The sequence below is a fragment of the Rhamphochromis longiceps genome, linkage group LG7 (genome assembly GCF_057381845.1).
Source record: "Rhamphochromis longiceps isolate RC_006_pf linkage group LG7, R_longiceps_female_GT1.1, whole genome shotgun sequence".
Lineage (NCBI taxonomy): Eukaryota > Metazoa > Chordata > Actinopteri > Cichliformes > Cichlidae > Rhamphochromis > Rhamphochromis longiceps.
The window spans coordinates 23,307,256-23,329,464 of NC_140563.1; the positions used below are offsets into that span (position 1 = coordinate 23,307,256).

The 22,209-nt window shown below is 39.4% G+C and overlaps 1 protein-coding gene across 3 annotated transcripts; it reads left to right on the forward strand.

The window, feature by feature from the left end:
• Positions 1 to 52: 52 nt before the first annotated feature.
• Positions 53 to 19,192, forward strand: ampd3b (adenosine monophosphate deaminase 3b). 3 transcript variants are annotated; one of them, XM_085412929.1, is made up of 16 exons: positions 53 to 290; positions 3,474 to 3,545; positions 9,189 to 9,411; positions 9,538 to 9,700; positions 10,107 to 10,272; positions 11,697 to 11,916; positions 12,034 to 12,163; positions 12,344 to 12,538; positions 12,788 to 12,919; positions 14,168 to 14,331; positions 14,480 to 14,606; positions 15,485 to 15,648; positions 15,731 to 15,851; positions 16,762 to 16,935; positions 17,166 to 17,276; positions 18,419 to 19,192. In XM_085412929.1, exons 2-16 carry the CDS (start codon positions 3,485 to 3,487, stop codon positions 18,593 to 18,595), a joined length of 2,328 nt encoding a protein of 775 aa, XP_085269055.1. In that variant the 5' UTR covers positions 53 to 290; positions 3,474 to 3,484; the 3' UTR covers positions 18,596 to 19,192. The 3 variants fall into 3 exon arrangements, with proteins under 3 accessions (XP_085269055.1, XP_085269056.1, XP_085269057.1); XM_085412930.1 differs by lacking the exon at positions 53 to 290 and adding an exon at positions 3,098 to 3,318; XM_085412931.1 differs by lacking the exons at positions 53 to 290; positions 3,474 to 3,545 and adding an exon at positions 4,487 to 4,760.
• The last annotated feature ends 3,017 nt before the right edge of the window (positions 19,193 to 22,209 follow it).

The following is a 22,209-nucleotide window of genomic DNA, read 5'->3' on the forward strand; positions in this document are numbered from 1 at the left end:
GGGTGGGGCTTATGAAGTCTCAAGGCTTTTAAAAAAAGTGACACAGAACTGCTTGTTCATACAAACGCTTCCTCCTGCACTTCCTCTACTGCCAAACAACACTGATGCAGATTACTTCCTTGTTTGCTACACCAACTTTGTACCTCCTTCATACTTCAACCCGGCAGTGACAGCCCGAACCAGCCCGGTGTCTGCTGGAACCTGCACTGACAAGGCTTCAGTCTGCTGACACCTGACAACGCTCTCTACAGTCCCAGGACGTTTTAGCTTTGTGCAAAGCCCTGCCAACAGTAAGTACACGGCAGTCATAATGATTCTTTGTGTTTCCATTGTTTATATTAACTTTATGTCATTATCAACACACCAGCATTGCTTTTAGCACTTACCTCCTTTGCATGGTGAGCTCTGGCAGACATACCTAGATATAGTTTGCATATAGATTAAAGATCTTAATATGAAGGTGCATATTTCTATTTCTTTTTCTTTTTGCTTTTTTGGCTTCCAAAGGAGTGAGCATCTGTAGGTATTAAAACAAAATAAATGATATATCTTAAACTGCAATCTTAAGGCACAGTCAAACTTTTTTAAGGCAACAGTTAGCTGTGGTTAACACTGCTGCCTGACATCAAAATGTTTCTTTTTCCTTTTATTCTGAAACTTTGCTCCTAATGTTGAATTCACAGCATGTCTGTGGATGTATTCTTGCTCTCTTTACAACACAGTCCAAAACAAGCCTGATCAAGTACGGCAGCCGCACATTTCCCAACAGGTACCAACATGTGTCTTAGTTAACTAATACAAAAAAAAAAAAAAAAGGAAAAATCCCAAACAAAACTAGATGCCGACTAATTGCCTTAAAAATAGGACTGGGTGGTATTCATTCTGTTTCCTCTGTTGTAGAGGAATAAATACAAGACTGCGTTACACCCTAGAAAGACACGAACCCGTGATACAGATCTAGTCAAATGACACTGATGAGTTTATGCATGGCACATGGTGCGTGCTTGAACAGTTCATGCACATCAAAGAAGACACTGTGGCAACGACAAGTTTCCCACAAGTACCAAGTTGTCAGAATCTCCTTTGAAATGCTTAGTTTGCACATGCCTTTGGAGTTTTTGCACTGGTTTGCTGTTGTTTTCTCTGGGCTATTTACACCAACAAAGCAACATAATAGAATAGAATAGAATAGAATAGAATAGAATAGAATAGCCTTTATTGTCATTGTACAGAGTACAACGAAATTGGAGTGCCACTCCCTTGGTGTAAGTTTCAATAATAAATATAATGTAAAATATAAAAAGAACAAAAAAACAATCGTAAGTACTCAAACAATAGTATGTACAATATATACAGGATAGCAGCATAATATAATGACAGTGACAGTATGGAATAGGTTCAATTGTTTTTGTGCTTATTTACTACGGTGATAGCTCTGGGAAAGAAGCTATCCCTGAATCTGTTTGTCCTGGTTTTATGTGACCTGTACCGTCGGCCTGACGGTAATAGTTCAAACAGTTGATTGCTGGGGTGAGAGTGGTCCTTGATGATATTGCCAGCTCTGCTGAGGTACTGAGAGTTTGCAATGACCTCCAGGCTGGGCAGAGAGCAGCCACTGTGAAGCCACATGATTGCTACTTTTAGCTTGTGACAACTTGAGCTTTTATGTGAGATCTGGAATATCAGACAGATTTTATTCATTCATGTTCTTTCAATCAGGTAATTTGTTAATGATTCAATTATTTTTGTATTTTTTTAGACAAATTCTTCTAGACAGCTAAAAACGACTACCTCCTTAAGTATAATCCGCTACAACACTGAGATAACACCTGATGGCAGCTGACAGGATTCAGTCATGTTGGCATTGTGAATATCTGAGCCTGGTCTATTAGATGTCACTTCCTGTTACAAATGACTTCTTTTTTTTACCTTCTGGCACCAAATACTTCTTCATAGAAAACTGCTAGATAGTTGAGTTTACGATGTTGTAGCCTTTAATCTGAAATTATAAAAGGAGTTCTCATAACGAGTGTGAACTGGTGATAGAGAAATTAAATTTTTTTTTTAAAGTTACACTTCAACACATAGTTAAGTAGTTAAAATGTGTTATAGAATCAGCACTCGCATCTGATGCTCAGCAACTGTCTGCACATACCAGGAAAGAAATGTTTCTGAAATGAGCTCTTTTCAGTCTTTAACTGCTAATGCATTATGTGGATATTTTTTAATTCTATTGTTCATGTTTAAAATGAATGTAAATGGCATTCTATACTAAAAAATGACTACAGTACTTTTCACATGGATGTTGTGACAACACTGACACTGCATGCTGGTATAGAACTTTGAGACACGCAAAGCTGTGTGTAATGTAATGTTGTGTAATGTATACATAGGATTATAAACCCTAAACTAAGAAAACATAAAAAAAAAAAGCTTGTGAAACACAACAGCCAAAGACATTAATTTGGCCTCCAAACTTCCCAGATTCCAATCTGATCAAGCAACCACGAACTCTATCAAGTCAAATCTAAAGGCATTAAGGATCCACCTCCTTCATTTTGGTTCCACACAGCACAAGACACTCCCAAAGGTGTCCCAACAATGGCCATACTGGTTAGAGCAGTTTTTGTCAGCAATTTACTGAATTGACAGTTGTTCAATGCAAACAAAACAAATTAAGTGGGACGTTTTGTTGTTGTTGTTTTTTTAACTAACGTTTTGCCCAAAACACAAAATACTTCATTTTACAAAAGTCAAATTAGAGTTCCAGTCCCTTAAAATATGTCAAGTAAACAGCTACATTCAATTTATGATGGCAACATAAAATAACAAAGTAATAAACAAAACTAACTGCTCATATAAAACCAAACCAAAGCTAAACAAAAATGGGAGATTAAATATTGTCTGATGATCCCTAAAACTTTCCTCTTTTTAACATAATGGGAACACTCCAAATACAAGTAATGCATTTCAACTTCTTCTTTTGGCTCCTCCCTTTATGGGTTGCCACATTGGCCAACAGCAGCACAGTCTGCACCGTCACCCTGTCCGCTAACAGTACCAGAGACGCTCCGGTATGGAAATCTCATTCTTGATGATCTCCATGTTTGACTTGTCACAGACTTTTTGTCCTTCCTGACGCAAACCTCCCCACTTTCCAGTTCACTGACTTCCTTTCAACAAATTCCAAGTTAAATCTGAGCATAATACACGAGCATTTCAAAAACTACGATAACTCAAACAGTCAAGTCAAAGTTGTGTAAAATCATGGTCCTCGGGGTGTGACTTTGGGTGTGACCGTCACTCAAGCAAACAAAGGTAAGGAAGAAGAGATTGTGATGCGAGATAAGGCTGTACTGCTTTGCTAGGAGCCATTAAATGACACCTTTAACCAATGTCAAGTTTGAGTAAATGCTGCCTTACTGAACAACATATGTGTGCAGTGTTATTTATTAAAGCTTTGTTTCTTCTAGATCAACTCAAAATGAGTAAGAAAATCAACATGGCCCTTTTGAAGCAACAGTCGACACCATGCATGGGAAAGGGTGAGTAAATAAAACCATGCAGGACAAACATAATATACAAAAGCACAACAAACAGCGATCTCACTAAACACAGGCATTCGTCTCACTCCCACGTATTCAAATGCAGCTATTACACGGTTTATCACGCATCTGTTCACACACCACTTAAAGTTAAACTGTCTGCTGTCTGCAACCTTGAGTGGCTTTTTTGAACAGTGCGCGCTCCTTATAGGTGTGATAAAAGTGAGGGCAGTGAACAGATGATTCCAACTAACCAAACCACTAAATAATTTGCATACAAAGATGGACTGTCACCAGCAATGTGCTTCCTTTTACTGCAGTAAAGTTCATACTCGTGTTCTTCAGATTCTTTGCTACACAAATGCTTTTATGAATGATCTCTAATAGTATGTAAAAGGGACTACTTGGTGTGTTTTGGATCATTGTCTGGCTGCATAACTCTGGTGAGGCGTGGTCGGCGGTGCCATTTTCTTTAAATTTGAGGTCTCTAGCCTGCTAACATACCTCTATAATTGATTTATTGGTTCAGCAGGTCTGGCTGTTGTCACGCCTGGGTGTGGCTCGTGAAAATGAACTCAGTTTTCCAAGAAGTCTGTTACTCACAGTTAATTAATAATTTAGCAAGAGGAGACCTTTACTTTTTCCTACAGGGCCAGCTAGGTTTGATGGCTTTTCCCCCTTACTTTAGTGTTTACATGGTAAACACAGTGACTGTAGCTGCCAGTACTTACTTTTTGCCCTACTGCCCCATATCACAGATCAGAGCTCACATGTTAGCAGCCAGTTGTGACATACCAGCTTGGATTAGCACCCCATGTTACCCCGACGCGCTCAATACCCTAAAATAGAGATAGAAGGACACTCAATACAACAACAACAACTAGCAGCTGCATCATACATACAGGCAGTGGACCAAATAAACAGCAGAGCAAAGCCCGACAGAGTCAGTCAGAGAGAAAACCCTGAAGAGAAGCATCACAGACACGAGCAATATACAGTCACCAGAACTCAGGACAGTTTACATAGGTGTTGTGTCAGCAGCACTCAGATGTTTTGTAAGTCCTGCCACTGAGTGCCATACCTGTAGAAGTGGCAGTGCCAAAGCTAAGAGGTAAAGGGTCCACAAGAGACAGAACCAGATACGTGAAAGCTGAAATACCTGACTCAACAGGCAGAGACTGAAAGAGCCAAACATGGCCCAAATCACGACAGAAGGTAAGAGACAGACAGTGCTACCCCTACTGATTTTATGTTTCTATTAAAAAAAAACTATGAAATGTGATGACAACTATTCAAAGAGTAATTTCAAAGAAGAGTTTCAAAGATGTTTATTCAGTGGCTACTGCCTGAGGCACAGAAGCAGCTAGATTTGACTTTCTGAGCGATGCTATAAGTGCAGCAGTCTTTAGCCGAGGAAACAGGTGGATATTTATATATACTATAAGTGAGTATTATGAAATACTGGCACATTTTATTGATTTTATTTTATTTTTGTGTTACACACTGAAAACTTAAAAATCATTCCAAAATTGAAATTTTATCATAATATTTCAGAATTTCAGTTTAATTGACGTTTCCAACATAGTCAGAGGCTTTGTGAATGTTAGGTTTTTATAACTGGGGTGTGTAATATGGTAAATGGTAAATGGCCTGTATTTATATAGCGCTTTTCTAGTCCCTAAGGACCCCAAAGCGCTTTACATATCCAGTCATCCACCCATTCACGCACACATTCACACACTACATCAAGGTCATCCAAGAGACTGTTGAGCTGTTCCAGCAGGGAGAGAGTACACGTGCTGAAAGGCTCATCAGAAACAGCAGCTCCCAAAATGTGCTAGCCAAGGAACAGGCAGCAAGCGTGTCAGTGTGAGGGCAAATGTTAACGGTATCATCTGTGAAGAATTCCAGATCACTCACAGGTTTCAGACAGAGTGTTGTGTAAACCAGTAGGGATGCAGTGTGCAGCTGAAAAGTTTGGCATCTGATACACTGGAGCTGCATGTGCTATCGTGTGCTTGTTGATTCCAGTATCCTCACACGGATATATTCTGGATGTGTCCCAGTGACCCCCATGGACTGCAACGTTAATATCCACAGTGATGACACGGTGATCAGAATATCCAAACATCTCGACTGATGATGGGATGTTGGGTAGCAACAGTAGCTGTCACACTGTGGGAATTAAACAAGGGGGAGAAGCTATTAAAAATATAAAACCAATCTTCTGTCATTCATCTGCTGAAAATACAAGATCAGGGGGTCCTGAGTTCAGAAATAGCATGCCATGCATGTATGAGAGAATGAGATTAATACAAATAAACTTGACTGTTTCCCACCAAAAAGCCTTGAGAACCAAAATGATGGCATGCTCATAACTGCTGCTCTAACAACGGGGTCAAATATTTCCTTTCCATTTACAAGCCTGGAAAAATCCTGTGAACTACATACAGGATATCTGTCTGAAGATTCTTGAATGTACTTTACTGATGCCTACCATTCAATAGCAGACCTGTATCAAGTCTGACACCCTTGCAAACCTGTTACAATGTAACATAAGCCAATCAATATTTGCATGAGCCTGAACTAACCTTCTGATAATATTACATGGTAAATGTCAAAATAAGGAAAGACTGACTTCCCAGGGCAAACTGCAGCGGCAATGATAATATAAACTTCAACAGCTGTGCTTTTCCACATGTTTGAATGTGGCACGTTTGTTGGTGCCAGACAGGCGAGTATTTTTGAAGCCGCTTTTCTTCTGGGATTTTCCCACACATATATCTGTGGAGTTTACAGAGGATGGTTTGAACGGCAGTTCTCTGGGCAAAATCAGAGGGGAATGGCCAGGCTGCTACAGGCTGATAGGAAGCCAACAGCAAATAAGACCACACCAGGTGCCACAGGAAACTGAGGCTACAGTTCACACATGGTCATCAAAAGTGGACAACAGAAGACTGGAAAAATGTTGCCTGGTCTGTCTCGGTTTTTTAGCATAAACACCATCAAAGCACCGATTTATCCTGCCTTGGATCAGTGGGTCAAAGTAGTGGTGGTGGAGTAATGATGTAGCACAACTTATCATTACTGAAACACTACATTTTAAACAGTAATGCGTTTAAATGCTGACCATTTAAATGCCTGTATTACAGTGTAAAGTTTACAATGTACCATCTTCTGATGGTGGCTTGCAGCAGGATAGTGCAGCATGAGTTCAGATCATCTCAAACTCATTTCTTGACCACATTGCACTCAAACGGCCTCCACAGTCCCCGGACCTTAATCCGACAGGGAACCTTTGGGATGTGGTGGAACAGATTGGTAGCCTCCATATTTACAGCAGCTGTGCGATGCTATGAAGCCAATATGGACCAGAATCTCTGAGGAATGTTTCCAGCAGTTTGTTGAATGCGTGTCACAAAGAGTTAAAGTTGTTCCAACCTGGAACGAGGTGCAACCCAATGAAGTGCCCGCTGACTGTATATTACTTATTACAAAATAAACACGAAACTAATGGTGTCACAATATACCAGTAAGGATGATGACAACCATAAATAATAAAAATAAATAAACACAACCTCACGAATCATTATGTAATTTTTGTTTTGCAAACTGTGGAGCAGGGAAATTATTTTACTGCTATTGTTAAATAATCATCATTATTACCATTGCATTAATAATATAATCTGGAGTTTATATTGCATTCAGGGGTTGAACAGTGTGTGTCTTTCAGAAAGGCTAAAAGTAACAGGACAGGAAACAGGCTTGGAGAGTTTTGCAGAAGTGAAAGTTATTTTGAGCAGCAGGCTAAGACGAGGCTTTAACAATGTAACAGATAGCTTTAAGAAGGCCTTAAGATGTTATGCATACAGTTATTATGTTGACCTTGTATTTCAGGTGCAGTTATGACTATTTTATACACAATGCATATCTGTGCTTATTAAAGAGTTGGAGCTCGGTCAATTAATTGGGGGTTGGAAGCTTTGTTCGGCGCGATGTCCGGACAATCTATTGTGCAAGTGACTTGGAGCCATAGAAGGAATTGCAATACATGCTTACAAAACACTTATATATCAGATCATTTTATATTAAGGTTTTAAGTAGAGGTTCTTGGTTAAAACATTTATTTAGTAGAAGACATACACATAGTCTCAGTGAGCCTCTGGTCTGGTGAAAGGTCAGAAGTGCAACAGGTGAATTGAGAAAGAGCATGTGAGGTTGTGACACACACACATGAGTTAGATTTATTTAGAGGAGAGATTAGTCATGTCTCGACAAGAAAGAGGAACAATTCACTTTAAGACAAGAACGGAAAGTACCAGCCATGAAAATAGAAGATGATCTTCTGGGTTAAAAGTCATGTATAAAATGTATCTGTGACGCATGAAGGGGCGTCAGTAAATCAAACCCTGATGCTATAAAATATCTGTTTATGCTTTGATTAAGTCGGAGATCACTTGCTGTCGGCGTACAGAGTGTTCTTCCCACACGTGTGTATTCATTAAAATCATTGTTTGACCAAGACCTTCTGGACCATGGGTGGTTTGTACTCTCCTTCCTCAATTTTGAACCTTAACAAAACGTTTACGCAGCTCTGGTTTCACAAGTTCCATCAACATGATATTTCCTACAGAAAAATATCTTGCTTATCATCACAGCCCTTCAGTCACATCTAATTAACACGCGGCGATGCACCGACAGAGGTGCACTGTGTAAGCAGGAGCTTTCAGTGTTGTTGCTTTTCCTGCTGTCACATACCGTCCTCAGTGCGGTGTGCTCTCAGAACACGCGGCCAGACTTGGACACACAAGTTTGTTTACTGTAACTTACCTGTTGCACTGGCAGCAAGCACTGAAACACGAGTTAGCCACTGTCAACGATCAACACTTCACTGAGTTCTTTTGATTCCTCGGAGGCATCCGATGGAAGACAAAACACTGCTCAGTAGACCATTTAACACTTTATTTCTCTTTCACAATACTTCTAGAAGGGAGATGCGTCCTGCATAACACAACAGTTTTATTACAGAAGCTCTCTTATTCTAGTCTAAACAACAGTGTCTCAATAACTTTCCACTAGAGATGGTCCCCTCTTATCTACTTTTTCCAAGGCAAGTGTGAGCGAGCGTCTACAGCTTTCTACTCCCCAAGGACACATGATCTAATGCCTTTATTTTTCAGGACTGTGTCCACTCAATACTACACTATATGACTTTATAACTCTTATTAATAAAAAAGCATAGCATTATTGAGGCACTGCAAATTATTTAATTCCAACACCACTCAAGACACGTTCTCTGGTCTGTGTGTTGAAATGAGAAGCTGGAAAACAGCCCCACAACCAACCGTCCTCACTCCGGGTTATGTTTCTGGTATTTATGTTTACTGTCATTACTAAGATAATGTTATTTCTTCTTTAAGCACTCCCATATTTAAACCCGTTTATGAGACGAGTTATAACATGTCAGTATTTTGTTCCATTTTAGATTTCAAACATAATTATGACATAACTCCGACTAATAATGACCAGTATTGGAATGACAGAAGCATTCTGAAATATGATTAGATTACATTTTTAAACACTACTTTTACCGGTAAGAAAAATACAGGTAGTTGCTAAAAAAATGTTCTCAATACTTTTCAGATTTACCACGCCTTTTCCCAAAAGTGTCAATACACGAGGTGGATGAGAGGGTTCGTCTGATGGCAGAGAAGGTGTACGCCTCTGCTCTGAAGGAGGAAGACAGCAAGGATACTCTGGCTCTGTTCACTGTCCCAGAAGACTGTCCCATTGGTCTGAAAGAGACTAGAGAGAAGGAGCTGCAAAAGGAGATGGCTGAACAGCAGTCTCAGGAGTCAGTTAAGAGGTATGGATTAGAAACATGCTTAACTGAACATATCTCTCTTTCTGGATAGACAAAAAAGAACAAATAAAACCATCAAAAAATACTCAGCATAAATAGTGCTTGCTTCTTTTCCCTCTGTGTAACTAGGAAGAAGAGTTTCAAGTTGAAGCGGTCACAGTCGGTATCTTTGCAGATGCCTCCTGATTGGACACCTACCCCAGCGCAAACACCCGCCACTGCTGAATCTTTGCTTTCAGACTCCTTCCCAGACTTCCAGAGAGTTACCATCAGTGGAGATTACTGTGCAGGGGTAATCAACGAGACTAGTCCATATGTTGAAATATAAAAGATGGACCACAGCCTAGTGAGGAAATATACGATAAAAAACAACTGATTTTTAAATTCAGACCAATGATGTGGTAAAATGCATGTTTGGCCTATGAGAGACATGTTTTTACCCAGAATTAAAAAGTCGATCCACTCTGTACTTATAAAATGACATTTTCACACAAGAAAAAGAAAAACATGACAGTTGTTCTTTTCTTGTTAAAACTTCATTGATGGCTGTAAGCTGACAGGGCAACAGGAGAGATCCTTCATTTAGCTCGGTGCCATAGTTTAAATAGATTATTCTTTAAAGGCCATCTTGAACCTTTAAGACACCGTTGTTAAACACAAACAAAAGTCAAAAATTAACAACCTCACGATGTTTCCAGATCACAGTTGAGGACTATGAGCAAGCAACCAAGGGTCTCCTCAAAGCCCTGTTCATCCGAGAGAAGTACTCCAGGCTGGCCTACCACCGATTTCCAAGGACCACAGCCCTGTTCCTGCGAAATGCTGAAAATGAGAGGTGGCTAGAAGAGGATGAAGTCCTGCCAGGTTTACTAAACTTTTCCTTTTTGGTGTCAAAAATGTCCAATTTAATCTTCCTGCAAAAGTGCACGTTTTGTAATTTTCCATCTACTCGCTCACACACAGCAAGAGGCTATGTACAACATGCGCAAGTGCAGGTGTTTAACCAGCTCAGCTGTTTAACCAATGAAATACTCCGACATGGAGAGGAAAAGGAGCAAGGCCATTAATATTAAAGGTTCAGGTTTCAGTTCACCGTTAACCTCAAACAATTCACACAGAGAGCAGAAACAATATTAAACTTACGAAGGATGCCAACTCCAATATTCAATAAAAGTGCTCAGACCAGTTTAAACAACTCACTAATGATTTGATGTTTAGTTGTGTATTGGAGATAAAGATAAAACTTACTGTGTGCCACCTATTCTATGCAGATCTAATTTAAGACCTCTCTGTATGTGTGCCAGAGATGGTGTGAAGTGTCTGTGAGCCAAGGTCAGTCAGCCTGTTTCTGACAACAGATAATGTCGTCAGAAACAGAACCTGAGAATAATCCAGACAACAGATAAAGAAAATGTACAATCTTAAATATAACTCCAGTGTAATAAAGTTTACCGGCCTTAAATTATCTTACTATTTGTTATAATTTTTGCTCATTTTGATACATTTAAGGTTAAGTTCAATCACTTGCTGTTACTTGCTGTACAAAATAAAACGTAAAACAAACACACAAAGAGAACAAAACAAAACTCAGTCATAATTAAAAGCCAAAGTTTAGGTTTAAGTGAAAAATAAATAAAAGATACTGTATAATTTCACCCTTCCTGAATACACTGGGAAGGTTATACAGGCATGGAAATATCAGAGCTCAAACCTGATTGGGCGATGCCTGACACAGAGCCTGAAAAAACTGACCTCAAATGAGTCAAGAGAAAGACTTGTTGGAATTATCTACTAGCCATCATTTCATTCAAATGTCAGAGGTCTATTCGACTCATTTCCAGTTCCTGTTTTTGTATTCTTACACTTCACCAGAGAAGCTTTGCATGATTTTGCACACTTCAAAACAATACTTCTTTATCTCAGCCCCTGGGTACATCTCAATGTGTGAAACAAGCCATCTTAGCTCCTTTACCTGCCCTCACACAGTCTTTCTTCTGATCGGATCTCCCTCATAAACAGAAGGTCTAAATAACAGGTGTGTGGCCAGGGCTTTGAGCCTGAAATGAAGGCATTAAGGATATTTGCTCTCTTTGATGAGGCTGACATCCTTATTTAAAATTGCCAGTATTCAATAGGAGCAATTATTAATTTAACAGTATATTTGTATTTGGTAGAAAATAAGGAAAAATACACTTTAAGAATCTTTATTCTACAACCAACACTTCAGAGAGTGACTGTTTTTGCAAATGTGAAATAACTTCTGATTGAGCTGCTGTCATCATCTGCAGACATCTGGCCTTACCCTCGTGAAGGGGAGGACCCATACTCCATGGAGGGTATTCCTGAAGACCTAAACTATGAGCTGCAGATAAAGGATGGTATAATTCATGTTTATGAGAGTGCTGAGGCCCTGAAACAAGAGCAAGCTTACAGCCTTCCTTACCCTGACCTCGAGACCTTTGCTATAGACCTGAGCCATGTACTTGCAATGATAGCTGACGGCCCAACGTGAGTGCAAAAGCTTAGTCAATATTTCTAACAGATTGACATTACGAACCTTTTGACTGATACCGAATGACATTTATTCCATTTTACTCGTAACTGTTTCGTTATTTTGCTTCGCAGAAAATCCTACTGCCACAGACGGCTGAACTTCCTGGGCTCCAAATTCTACCTGCATGAAATGCTGAATGAAATGGCGGAGCTAAAAGAGCTGAAAAGAGTCCCACACAGAGACTTCTACAACGTTAGAAAGGTTGGCTGAAATCTTTCTGCTCAGTCTGCGATGCCCCAGACAGAGGAGAGGGGCTGACGCACTTAGAGCAGAAGCTATTCATAACTTTAGTGCTCTCAGTATAAATAAATATCACTTTATAGGGATGCTGTGAGTTGTCCAGTAAGCCCCGTGCCACTGTCTGACTTGTGTCAAACACAGGTGGACACACATATACATGCGGCCGCTTGCATGAACCAGAAGCATCTGCTGAGATTCATACAGACCACATACCAGACTGAAGCAGATCGAGTGGTCTTGGAAAAAGGCAGTAAGAAGCTCACACTCAAGGAGGTCTTTGACAGCCTCCACATGGACCCGTACGACCTCACTGTAGACTCTCTGGACGTGCACGCTGTAAGAGAACTCAAAGCTTTCTACTTGTTCCTATGTCAGCATTACCTTGTATAAATAGAAATTGTCCTTGATGCAAACAGTTGAGGCAATAACTCAGTGACTATAAATGACCGTTTGGTTGTTTATCTTTACAAACAGCTTAACAGTTCCTGTTAATTTCTACTGCAGTCCCTTTAATGAAATGAAAATGTTGTGATCGCCACTGCGCTGCATGAGCCTCACTGTCTGACCGATCGATTATCCTTCTAGGGAAGGCAAACCTTTCATCGGTTTGATAAGTTCAACTCAAAATACAACCCTGTGGGGGCCAGCGAACTGCGGGAGATTTACCTGAAAGCGGACAACTACATCAAAGGAGAATACTTTGCACGTCTCATTAAGGTATAGTATGAGTTAAAGCACTAACACCACTTGAAGGCCTGCTTAGCTGTAGTTAAACTGAAATTATGTAAAGGCACCAAACTACATGCAGAATTTATTTGCTCTTGTTTTGGCCTGTCATGTTTGACACGCGTAAATAGCCAAGGTGGAGAACAAAAAAAGGAACAACTTTACATTATTCATGTTGAAACAGATCCAGATGGTGACAAAATAGGAGGCACAGATGCAATTCAACAATTAAATAATGACATTTATACTTTTCTTCTGTCAGTCTCTTTGAGACAGATAACTGAAGGACATTATCAGCTGCTTCTCAAGTGAATCTCTATTAAGTATAAATTCATTTAGCGCTACAGATGTACAGTCCTGGTTTGCAGTCTCAGTGTGCCAGTTGATCTACAGTGCAGAACAAGCACTACCAATGAGAGCTACAGCCTCATATTGAGCTTTACAAGATCCTGTTAGCAACTGAATAATAATGAGGACAACTAGCCAGCGGCCATGGAAAGCATGAAGGCCTTTTTTCCCCATTCAGACAAAAGATATACAAAAATACAAAATGCTAAAGCAAGCCAACAAATATGAGGCGTGACCTAATAAAGCCTATGTGTGGGAAACAGTGCATTTACTGATGTTTAAACTTGAAACTGTAGCCTGTTGTTTGACTACATTTGACATTTTTATCAGTGCAACTTGAACTGATCCCACAGAAAAGGAGGAAACTGACCTGGATATAATCTGGCTACAGTTAAAGCAATGAAGTACGGGCCACCATCCCCAGAGATTCAATTATAAGATGCTAACTCATAGAGGATCATTTTTTCATTCAGGATGTTCCCAGTTTTGTTCCCATATTTTTTTCTAGACATTATGACATCACTGTGGAAAAAGCCCAAACATAAATAATCAAATGAACAATGGCTAAATTCCACAAAGCTGCTTTTACTTTTTAAGGCCCTGGTATTGTGCATGCTGAGTCACTGTGACATTTTGATACAATCAAATGTTGCTACACGTACAAAGATTTGAGTCATATTCATTATGAATTAGAATAAGATATATATATATGCCTCACACGCACTGGTAGTGCTGCTCATCTAAGCGATGCTTTGGAATATGCAGTAAAAAGCACTTTGCTGAAACTTGGAAACAGTGTTGCCATATCTGTCCACTGGGCAGTTACAACTAGTCACTTCTGCTTTATCAAGAAACATCCTGTTTCTTCCTGTGGTTTGTTATCTGTTTCAGGAAGTGGCCGGGGAGCTGGAGGAGAGCAAATACCAACATGCTGAGCCCCGTCTGTCAATTTACGGCCGCTCTGCGAGCGAGTGGGAGAGCCTAGCGACGTGGTTCATCCAGCATAAGGTCCACTCGCCCAACATGAGATGGATGATCCAAGTGCCCAGGATTTAGTAAGCATCAACTGAAGGCTAAATCCAGCATAATTGGGTTCTGAATAATTACACTTCTCAGTCAGCTGTTTTCAATAAGCAAACAAACTGTAAAATGTTTGTGTCACATGCAGGAAGATGGGTTAAATTTGCTTATCTTGTCTTGCAGTGATATTTTCAAGTCAAAGAAATTAATCCCAAGCTTTGCCAAGATACTGGAGAATGTGTTCCGCCCCCTCTTTGAGGCTACAATCAACCCTCAAAAGCACAAAGCAGTCCACGTGTTCTTAAAATATGTAAGTGTCAAAAGGGAGAAGTTCTAATGTGCAACAGCAACCATATACAGACATGAAAAATTTAATGGTACCTTTCCACAATTAAATAAACAAAAAAACATAATCATCTGATTCTTATATCAGCTTACATAAGAATCAGATGATTATTTTATGCTACTTAACAAAATGTAAATGACAGGACAAAAAACAAGGTGGTGGCCTTAATATAATACTTTGTGGCAACACCGTTTACAGTTGTCAGTACCAACAAGTGATCTCTGTACTTCACAATAAGACGTTTGCATTTCCAAACAACAGGTAGTTTAGCCCACTCTCTCATGTTTGAAGGATCCTGACTCCACACTGCACTTTCAGATGTTTCCATAGATGCTTAATAGGATTAAGATCCTGTCTCATGGAGTGCCATTTAAGAATAGTCCAAAGTTTTATTCCCAGCTATACATGACCTGCGACTGAGGCTGAGCTTTCTGACACTGGGCAGTATTTTTCACACCAGCATGCCTTGGTACTCTCTAGACTTCATTGTGCTCTGCCCAGATTATATGTTTCCTGTGTCAGATGAAACAAAGCTGCCCCAAAACAAAAGTATCCCCTTACATGTTTCACAGTAGGCTTGGTGTTCTTCTCTTATAAGGGTTCATTTTTCCTTTAAACAAAGAGCTGATGTGGGTGGCCAAAAAGCTCCAGTTCTTTCTCCTCAGTCCAAAGGACATTTTCTTAGAAACTTTGGAGCTCGTTTTGGTGAATGAAATGATTCATTGTTTCAATAAACTGCAAGGAAACAAACAAATGTATCCACGTCTGTCCGTTCATTTCAGTGTTGTGTTATATATACTTTATGTTTGCAAATGTGCTGATATGAATCTGTTTTCCTGTAGGTGACGGGATTTGACAGCGTGGATGACGAATCTAAACACAGCGACCACATGTTCTCTTACAAGAGCCCGAAGCCTGAGGCATGGACCACAGATGACAATCCTCCCTACACCTATTATCTGTTCTACATGTATGCCAACATAATGGTTCTCAACAACCTCCGCAAGTAAGCCCTGCCCATTAGTCTCATTTAATGCTACATGGCTTCCATGTAGTAGTGCACAAAGTAACTATGGATCGTTCTACAGGCAAAGAGGACTGAACACCTTCCTGTTCCGTCCCCACTGTGGAGAGGCGGGTTCCATCACTCATCTTGTCTCCGCCTTCCTGACAGCTGACAACATCTCCCATGGACTCAACCTTAAGAAGGTTAAAACCTTAAAATCATATTGAGGTTTGATACTCAGCGTCTTGTGTTTGCTGATTGCACAAGATGCTGGCAGATGATATTTTCTGCAAACAGGTCCATCAGTAACGAGCAGTGACACGCTAATCCACACGAGTGCTTGTTTTTAGCTGTCACATTTTAGTCCCTCTCCGATGTGCTCATAGGAGAACAAAAACAGCTTGTTTGAGTAAGATGTGTTGGGTAGAATACCATTTACCATCCAGTTGATATCTAAACACCAGAGAAGTTCCTGCTGTGTAATATAATATCCAACTAAATGTGAAGAGAAAAATAAACAGCCAACAGATGAGGTTAAACACTGCATGTATAAATATGTAGGGAGGATTTAAAACAGTTAATCACATTCTCTAATAATTGCATCATGTTTTCAATACTGCTCAAATTTGGAACACGTTGCATTATTGCACACAGACGACATTAGATTAGTATGACAAATGTTGCTAAGATTAGCGCTGCGGCCCTTAACTTCCAAATGCCTGTGCGAAGAATGTGGCTACATGTTGCTCCAGTCAGTTATGTCAGTTTACATGGACACATCCTCCATACAAGCACTTTCCAGAGTGCATGTTTAAAGCTTTTTCTCTGTCACAGAGAGAGAGGGGAGTGCTGCCATCTTCTGGGCTCCATAGCCCAAGGTTTGTTGTGCCATAACATAAGATATGGTTTCTAAAAGTCAATATTGATTTAACGCTTAGTTTTGAATAACTTCTTATAATTAGGAAGACTTGCGTGTCTGCACCATCTACAAAACGTTTCCCTTGAACTTCTACTTGTTCTGCTTGTAATTTCATTTAGTTTTCCCACAAATAAAATGAAAATAACAAAACAAAATCGTTCTATTCGCATTACTATGTTGTGTCTCCTCCCCAGAGCCCAGTGTTGCAGTATCTATACTACCTGGCCCAGGTCCCAATTGCCATGTCTCCACTGAGCAACAACAGCCTGTTCCTGGAGTACTCCAAGAACCCCCTGAGAGAGTTTCTGCACAAGGGCCTGTGTGTGTCCCTGTCCACCGACGACCCCATGCAGTTCCACTACACCAAGGTCAGAAACACAGGAGAATTTTTTATTTACCGTTTCACAGTCACTTTGATCACAGTAATTTGCTCCAGTCTGGTGACATCTGTGAGACTAATTGAATAATCACTGTCAGTATGTGGTGCACAGAGAAATACAAGAAATTTCTCTCTTCTTGAAGGGTGCTGTACAAATAGACCTGCCAGCCCAATCATAACATTTCATTTGTTAATATCAGTTTTTTTGAAACGTTTCAGGAGGCCTTGATGGAGGAGTATGCCATTGCAGCTCAGCTGTGGAAGCTGAGCACTTGTGATTTGTGTGAGATTGCCAGGAACAGTGTCCTGCAGAGCGGCCTCTCACATGAGGTAAGGTCAGACCTTTTGTGCTTGGGGGATGCTCTCTTTAAAAGTCCTTATTGTAAAATGATGCGTTTGGAAACAGATACAATGGATAAAATAATAGATAAACTAAAAACTTCTTTATTTTTTTGTCCCAAACTTTTGTATTAAACATGAACTCAAGTTGATCTGCTGCCAGGGTTGTTTAAAAAGACAAAAGCAGTACTTTTTGGAAGTTTGAAATCCTGTTACTTCTGGTGTAAAACAAACAGCATTTCATTAAAAAAAATGCTTTATACAAACAGTCACATATAAAGGTGGTGGTCTGGTGCTGCTTTGCTTCTTCAGGAGCTGGATGACTTTTCATTATTAATAAAAGATCAGTTCATGCCCTGAAGTTCAAACTGACTTGGGTTTAAACAGCAGGATGATGATCTCAAACACACCATCAGCTGCACTGCTCAAAAATACTAAGACAAAGGTTTTAATGCGGTTCAATCAAAGTCTGCACTTAAATCCAATTGAGTTGCTTTGGCATGACCTCAAACACGCTGTTCATGTTCAATTAAAGCAAATCAGCAACGAAGAGTGAACAAAAATTTCCCCACAGCGATTTGAAAGACTCATTGCCAGTTATTGCTAATGACTGACTGTAGTTAACAACCAGTTATTAGGTTTAGGGGTAATTACTTTTTTCACATAGGGTCAGATAGGTTTGTTTTTGTGTTAATAAATGGAATCATCATTTAAAAACTGCTTTTTTGCTGTATTTGGGTTCTCTTTGTGTAACCCAAATGAGGGGTCAAATACTTTTTTGAGGCACTAAATAGCAGTGCAGACTTACTGAAAGCTAACTAATTTCCCAAAATTCTACAATATTCCAGTAATTTCTTTCGAAAACTTAATTGCTCACAAAAATGTCAATCGGCACATCCAAGAAGAACCCTAAAATATGTCCTTCAGATTAGTACCGATCCTATTACCACTGAAAAGCTAGATAAGAGAATGTCTGACAGTCCAATAGTCCTGACTTCATTGAGTGCATATTTATTCTGTGCAATCTCTTTTTTTTTTTAATGAAATTCAAACTCCACAATGAGTTAATTCTGGAAATATTATATCTATTTGCAACTTTCCAACCTACATCTTTTTAACCGTGCTCCCTATAGGAGAAGAAACACTTCATTGGGCCCAACTACCTACAGGATGGACCGAAGGGCAATGACATCAGGCGGACAAATGTAGCACAAATCCGCATGGCCTATCGCTACGAGACTCTGTGCAATGAGCTCAGTTTTCTAGTGGATGCAGTGAAAACCGAGTTCGGCCACAGTTCAGCTCAGTGACCGAACACACCAACACAAACTGTGCTTGGATATGTCACACAGGGATAAAGGGGCACAGGCTAGACAGCACAATCTTTTAAACACCCTCTAAAGGTTCCTGATGCTTATTAGGAAAAAATGCAGTGTTTTCTACATATTTGGTGCTTGTTGGTAAAGGTGGCGGTGTTTTGACCTCGTGTCACAAAATGAAAATGTGATTGTAACACCTTCCAGTCAGCATGTATATCGTTTCATTAGAATAACAGTCTATTTTCATTTTGCAAGTTGTTTACTGTGGATGTGGCTATTGGATTGACACATTAAGAAGGGGGAAATGGTTTAAAAGTTAGAAAGCAACAATTGATTTTTGTTCTGCATGTTCTCTGCTTGAAGATAATATACGTTTGGGGTCAGACTATGCCGTGTGCATGGATTTCAGGCACAAGCATAATTTTGACAGACGTTAATGAAAGGCCAGGTAAACCGTTACAGTGAAATCTGTATTTAAGACCTGCGTTACACTCGCAAACATGTGACTGTTTAGAATTTTCTTTTTATATATGTGATGTCATTTTTAAATAGTTTTCCATTCCTAAAATAAAGGCTACAGAAATGTCAGAGATGTTTGTCATGAACTTTCTTTGAACCAACCTGCCAATAAGTTACAGAGGAAACAGATGCTGTTTAAACTGAGCAATCGTCTGCTGTCTGCACACGACATGCAAGGGGAGAGGTTTCAAAACCTTCCACACATGTGAGTGTTTTATCATCATGATAGCGGAAGTTGTGATCAGGAATACAAATTTCTAATTGCAAAAGAGGGCTCATGATGTCAGCAAATATTTCTGTATCTCTTTTGAAGCCAAACATCTGACACTAATTTGATAAGAATGCTAGCTGATGTTTAAAAAATAAATAAATCATTTTAAAAAAAACTGACAGTCTCTCAGCAGCTTAACTTTTGAAGGCTTTTGAGGGCGTTAAATCTTGAAAGGTTAAAATACCTTATCACAAAGTTAAGTTAAAAAACAAAAACAATATATCTTATTTTTCACTTTTAAATTTTTTTTTTTAATTTGGAGCCTAAACCAAGTGGAAGGACTAGTCATTAGGATAAGTCAATCAATAACTTTCAGTCATGAAACAGTGCCCAAGCCTGAAGACAACATGTTAGATAATAATCATTTGCAAAGTTCATACAAAGACACTAAGACAAGCTTTTTAAGTTTTGTATCTTAACTACAACATAGCAGACATTGCTTCTGTCAGAGCAGCTCTGGCCTCTGAAGGTCAGACGCAAAATAAATAACAGGTCAAAATGATCCCCATATGCCCATTTGCAAATGTTATCACTTTAAATTCTCAATAACCTTTTTCTTTTTTAATGCACAGTCATTAAACTACACGAAAAAGTAGTTTTTACTCTTATTTCTAAATGAACCTCCCACACAGCCATTGTTCAGACCTGTAGAACAATGCTAATGTGAGCCATTTAAAACTCAATAACTGAAGACTCTGAATTTTGCCTTTACATTCATCAGAGGCCCCACACTGACAGTGGCTATGACATCAACTATTCACACTTGTGAAACAGACTGTAGTGAGTTGATTTGAAACAGTTAAACGGGGGTCGTTTTTTTGTTTTGAACATCTAATTACTTGGCTTGATTAAAGGGAGACTGTACAGAAATTTTACTTTTTAACACAACAAAAAATATATAAATATTTAAAAAAAAATGAAAACAGGCATCCAGTCCACCGGAACACAAACCCATGAAGTACAAAATAGTGAGCATCTTTTTATTAATGATAATGCTATAAGAACGCATCTGTTTTATTACACTTCTTTTCACTCACTTTCAGGTTAAAAAGTATCCTTTACTGATGCTTGGACTCCTTTCAGAAGCGATGCAGGATAATGCTGCCACCTCATGGTTGCAACATCATATACATCCCACACAGCAGTTTATGTTTTAGGGCATGTTTAAAAATATGAAACTGGTGTATGTAGATTCAGATGCAGGTATGCTCTTTAAGTTTTAAAATGTAAAGTTTTTTGGAACACTTGCTGACCTGACCACACAGTCATGTAACCACAAGATCAGATGCCATTTTCTGAAGAACTTGTTGAAAGAGCGGCACATCTTTTGAGCCTGTAAAATCTCAAGTTGAATGAATGGATTAAATTGCCAGATAACATTTTATGAATCTCTTTGTTACTTTGCAGGAAAACCCAGAGAACTGAGGTGTCAAAACGTGACAGCAGTGGAAAAAAAGAAAAAACAACTACCCAAAAGTTTTACCTTCGGTCACATAAAATTCTAACTTTAGTATAGTTGAACTGAAATAATATTAAAGAAAATTCCAAAACTGTTGTCTCCTACATAAAAAATACTTATAATAAGTTAAAATACAGGGTGGGCCATTTATATGGATACACCGTAATAACATGGGAATGGTTGGTGATATTGAAGTCCTGTGTGTGGGACATTAGTATATGTGAGGGGGCAAACTCCTCAAGATGGGTGGTGACCATGGTGGCCATTTAGAAGTCGGCCATCTTGGATACAACTTTTGTTTTTTCAATAGGAAGAGGGCCATGTGACACATCAAACTTATTGGTAATGTAACAGGAAAAACAATGGGGTGCTTGGTTTCAACGTAACTTTATTCTGTCATGAGTTATTTGCAAGTTTCTGACCACTTATAAAATGTGTTCAATGTGCTGCCCATTGTGTTGAATTGTCAATGCAACCCTCTTCTCCCACTCTTCACACACTGATAGCAACACCGCAGGAGAAATGCCAGCACAGGCATCCAGTATCCGTAGTTTCAGGTGCTGCTCATCTCGTATCTTCACACCATAGACAATTGCCTTCAGATGACCCCAAAGATAAAAGTCTAAGGGGGTCAGATCGGGAGACCTTGGGGGCCATTCAACTGGCCCACGACGACCAATCCACTTTCCAGAAAACTGTTCATCTAGGAATGCTTGGACCTGGCACCCATAATGTGGTGGTGCACCATCTTGCTGGAAAAACTCAGGGAACGTGCCAGCTTCAGTGCATAAAGAGGGAAACACATCATCATGTAGCAATTTCAAATATCCAGTGGCCTTGAGGTTTCCATTGATGAAGAATGGACCCACTATCGTTGTACCCCATATACCACACCAAACCATCACTTTTGTTGTTCCAACAGTCTTGGAGGAATCCATCCAATGTGGGTTAGTGTTAGACCAATAGCGGTGGTTTTGTTTGTTAACTTCACCATTCACATAAAAGTTTGCCTCATCATTGAACAAAATCTATTGAAAAAACAAAAGTTGTATCCAAGATGGCCGACTTCTAAATGGCCACCATGGTCACCACCCATCTTGAGGAGTTTGCCCCCTCACATATACTAATGTGCCACAAACAGGACTTTAATATCATCAACCATTCCCATGTTATTATGGTGTATCCATATAAATGGCCCACCCTGTATATGTGATCAAATGCAAAAGCTGAAATTCACACAACAAAGACCTAGATAACCAATTTCTTTAAATACAACTTTAATTAAGGATTTAATAAATAATAAAGATTAAGGCTACTGCATATTTACATTTAATAAAATCAACACTTTAAATCCAC

Bases quoted from the DNA above. Each gene is read 5' to 3' on its own strand.
- ampd3b (XM_085412929.1), top strand. From the start codon at position 3,485: ATGAGTAAGAAAATCAACATGGCCCTTTTGAAGCAACAGTCGACACCA. The intron at 9,701-10,106 runs GTAATCAACGAG...CGATGTTTCCAG, and splicing joins GTGGAGATTACTGTGCAGGG to ATCACAGTTGAGGACTATGA. The intron at 14,607-15,484 runs GTAAGTGTCAAA...GTTTTCCTGTAG, and splicing joins TCCACGTGTTCTTAAAATAT to GTGACGGGATTTGACAGCGT.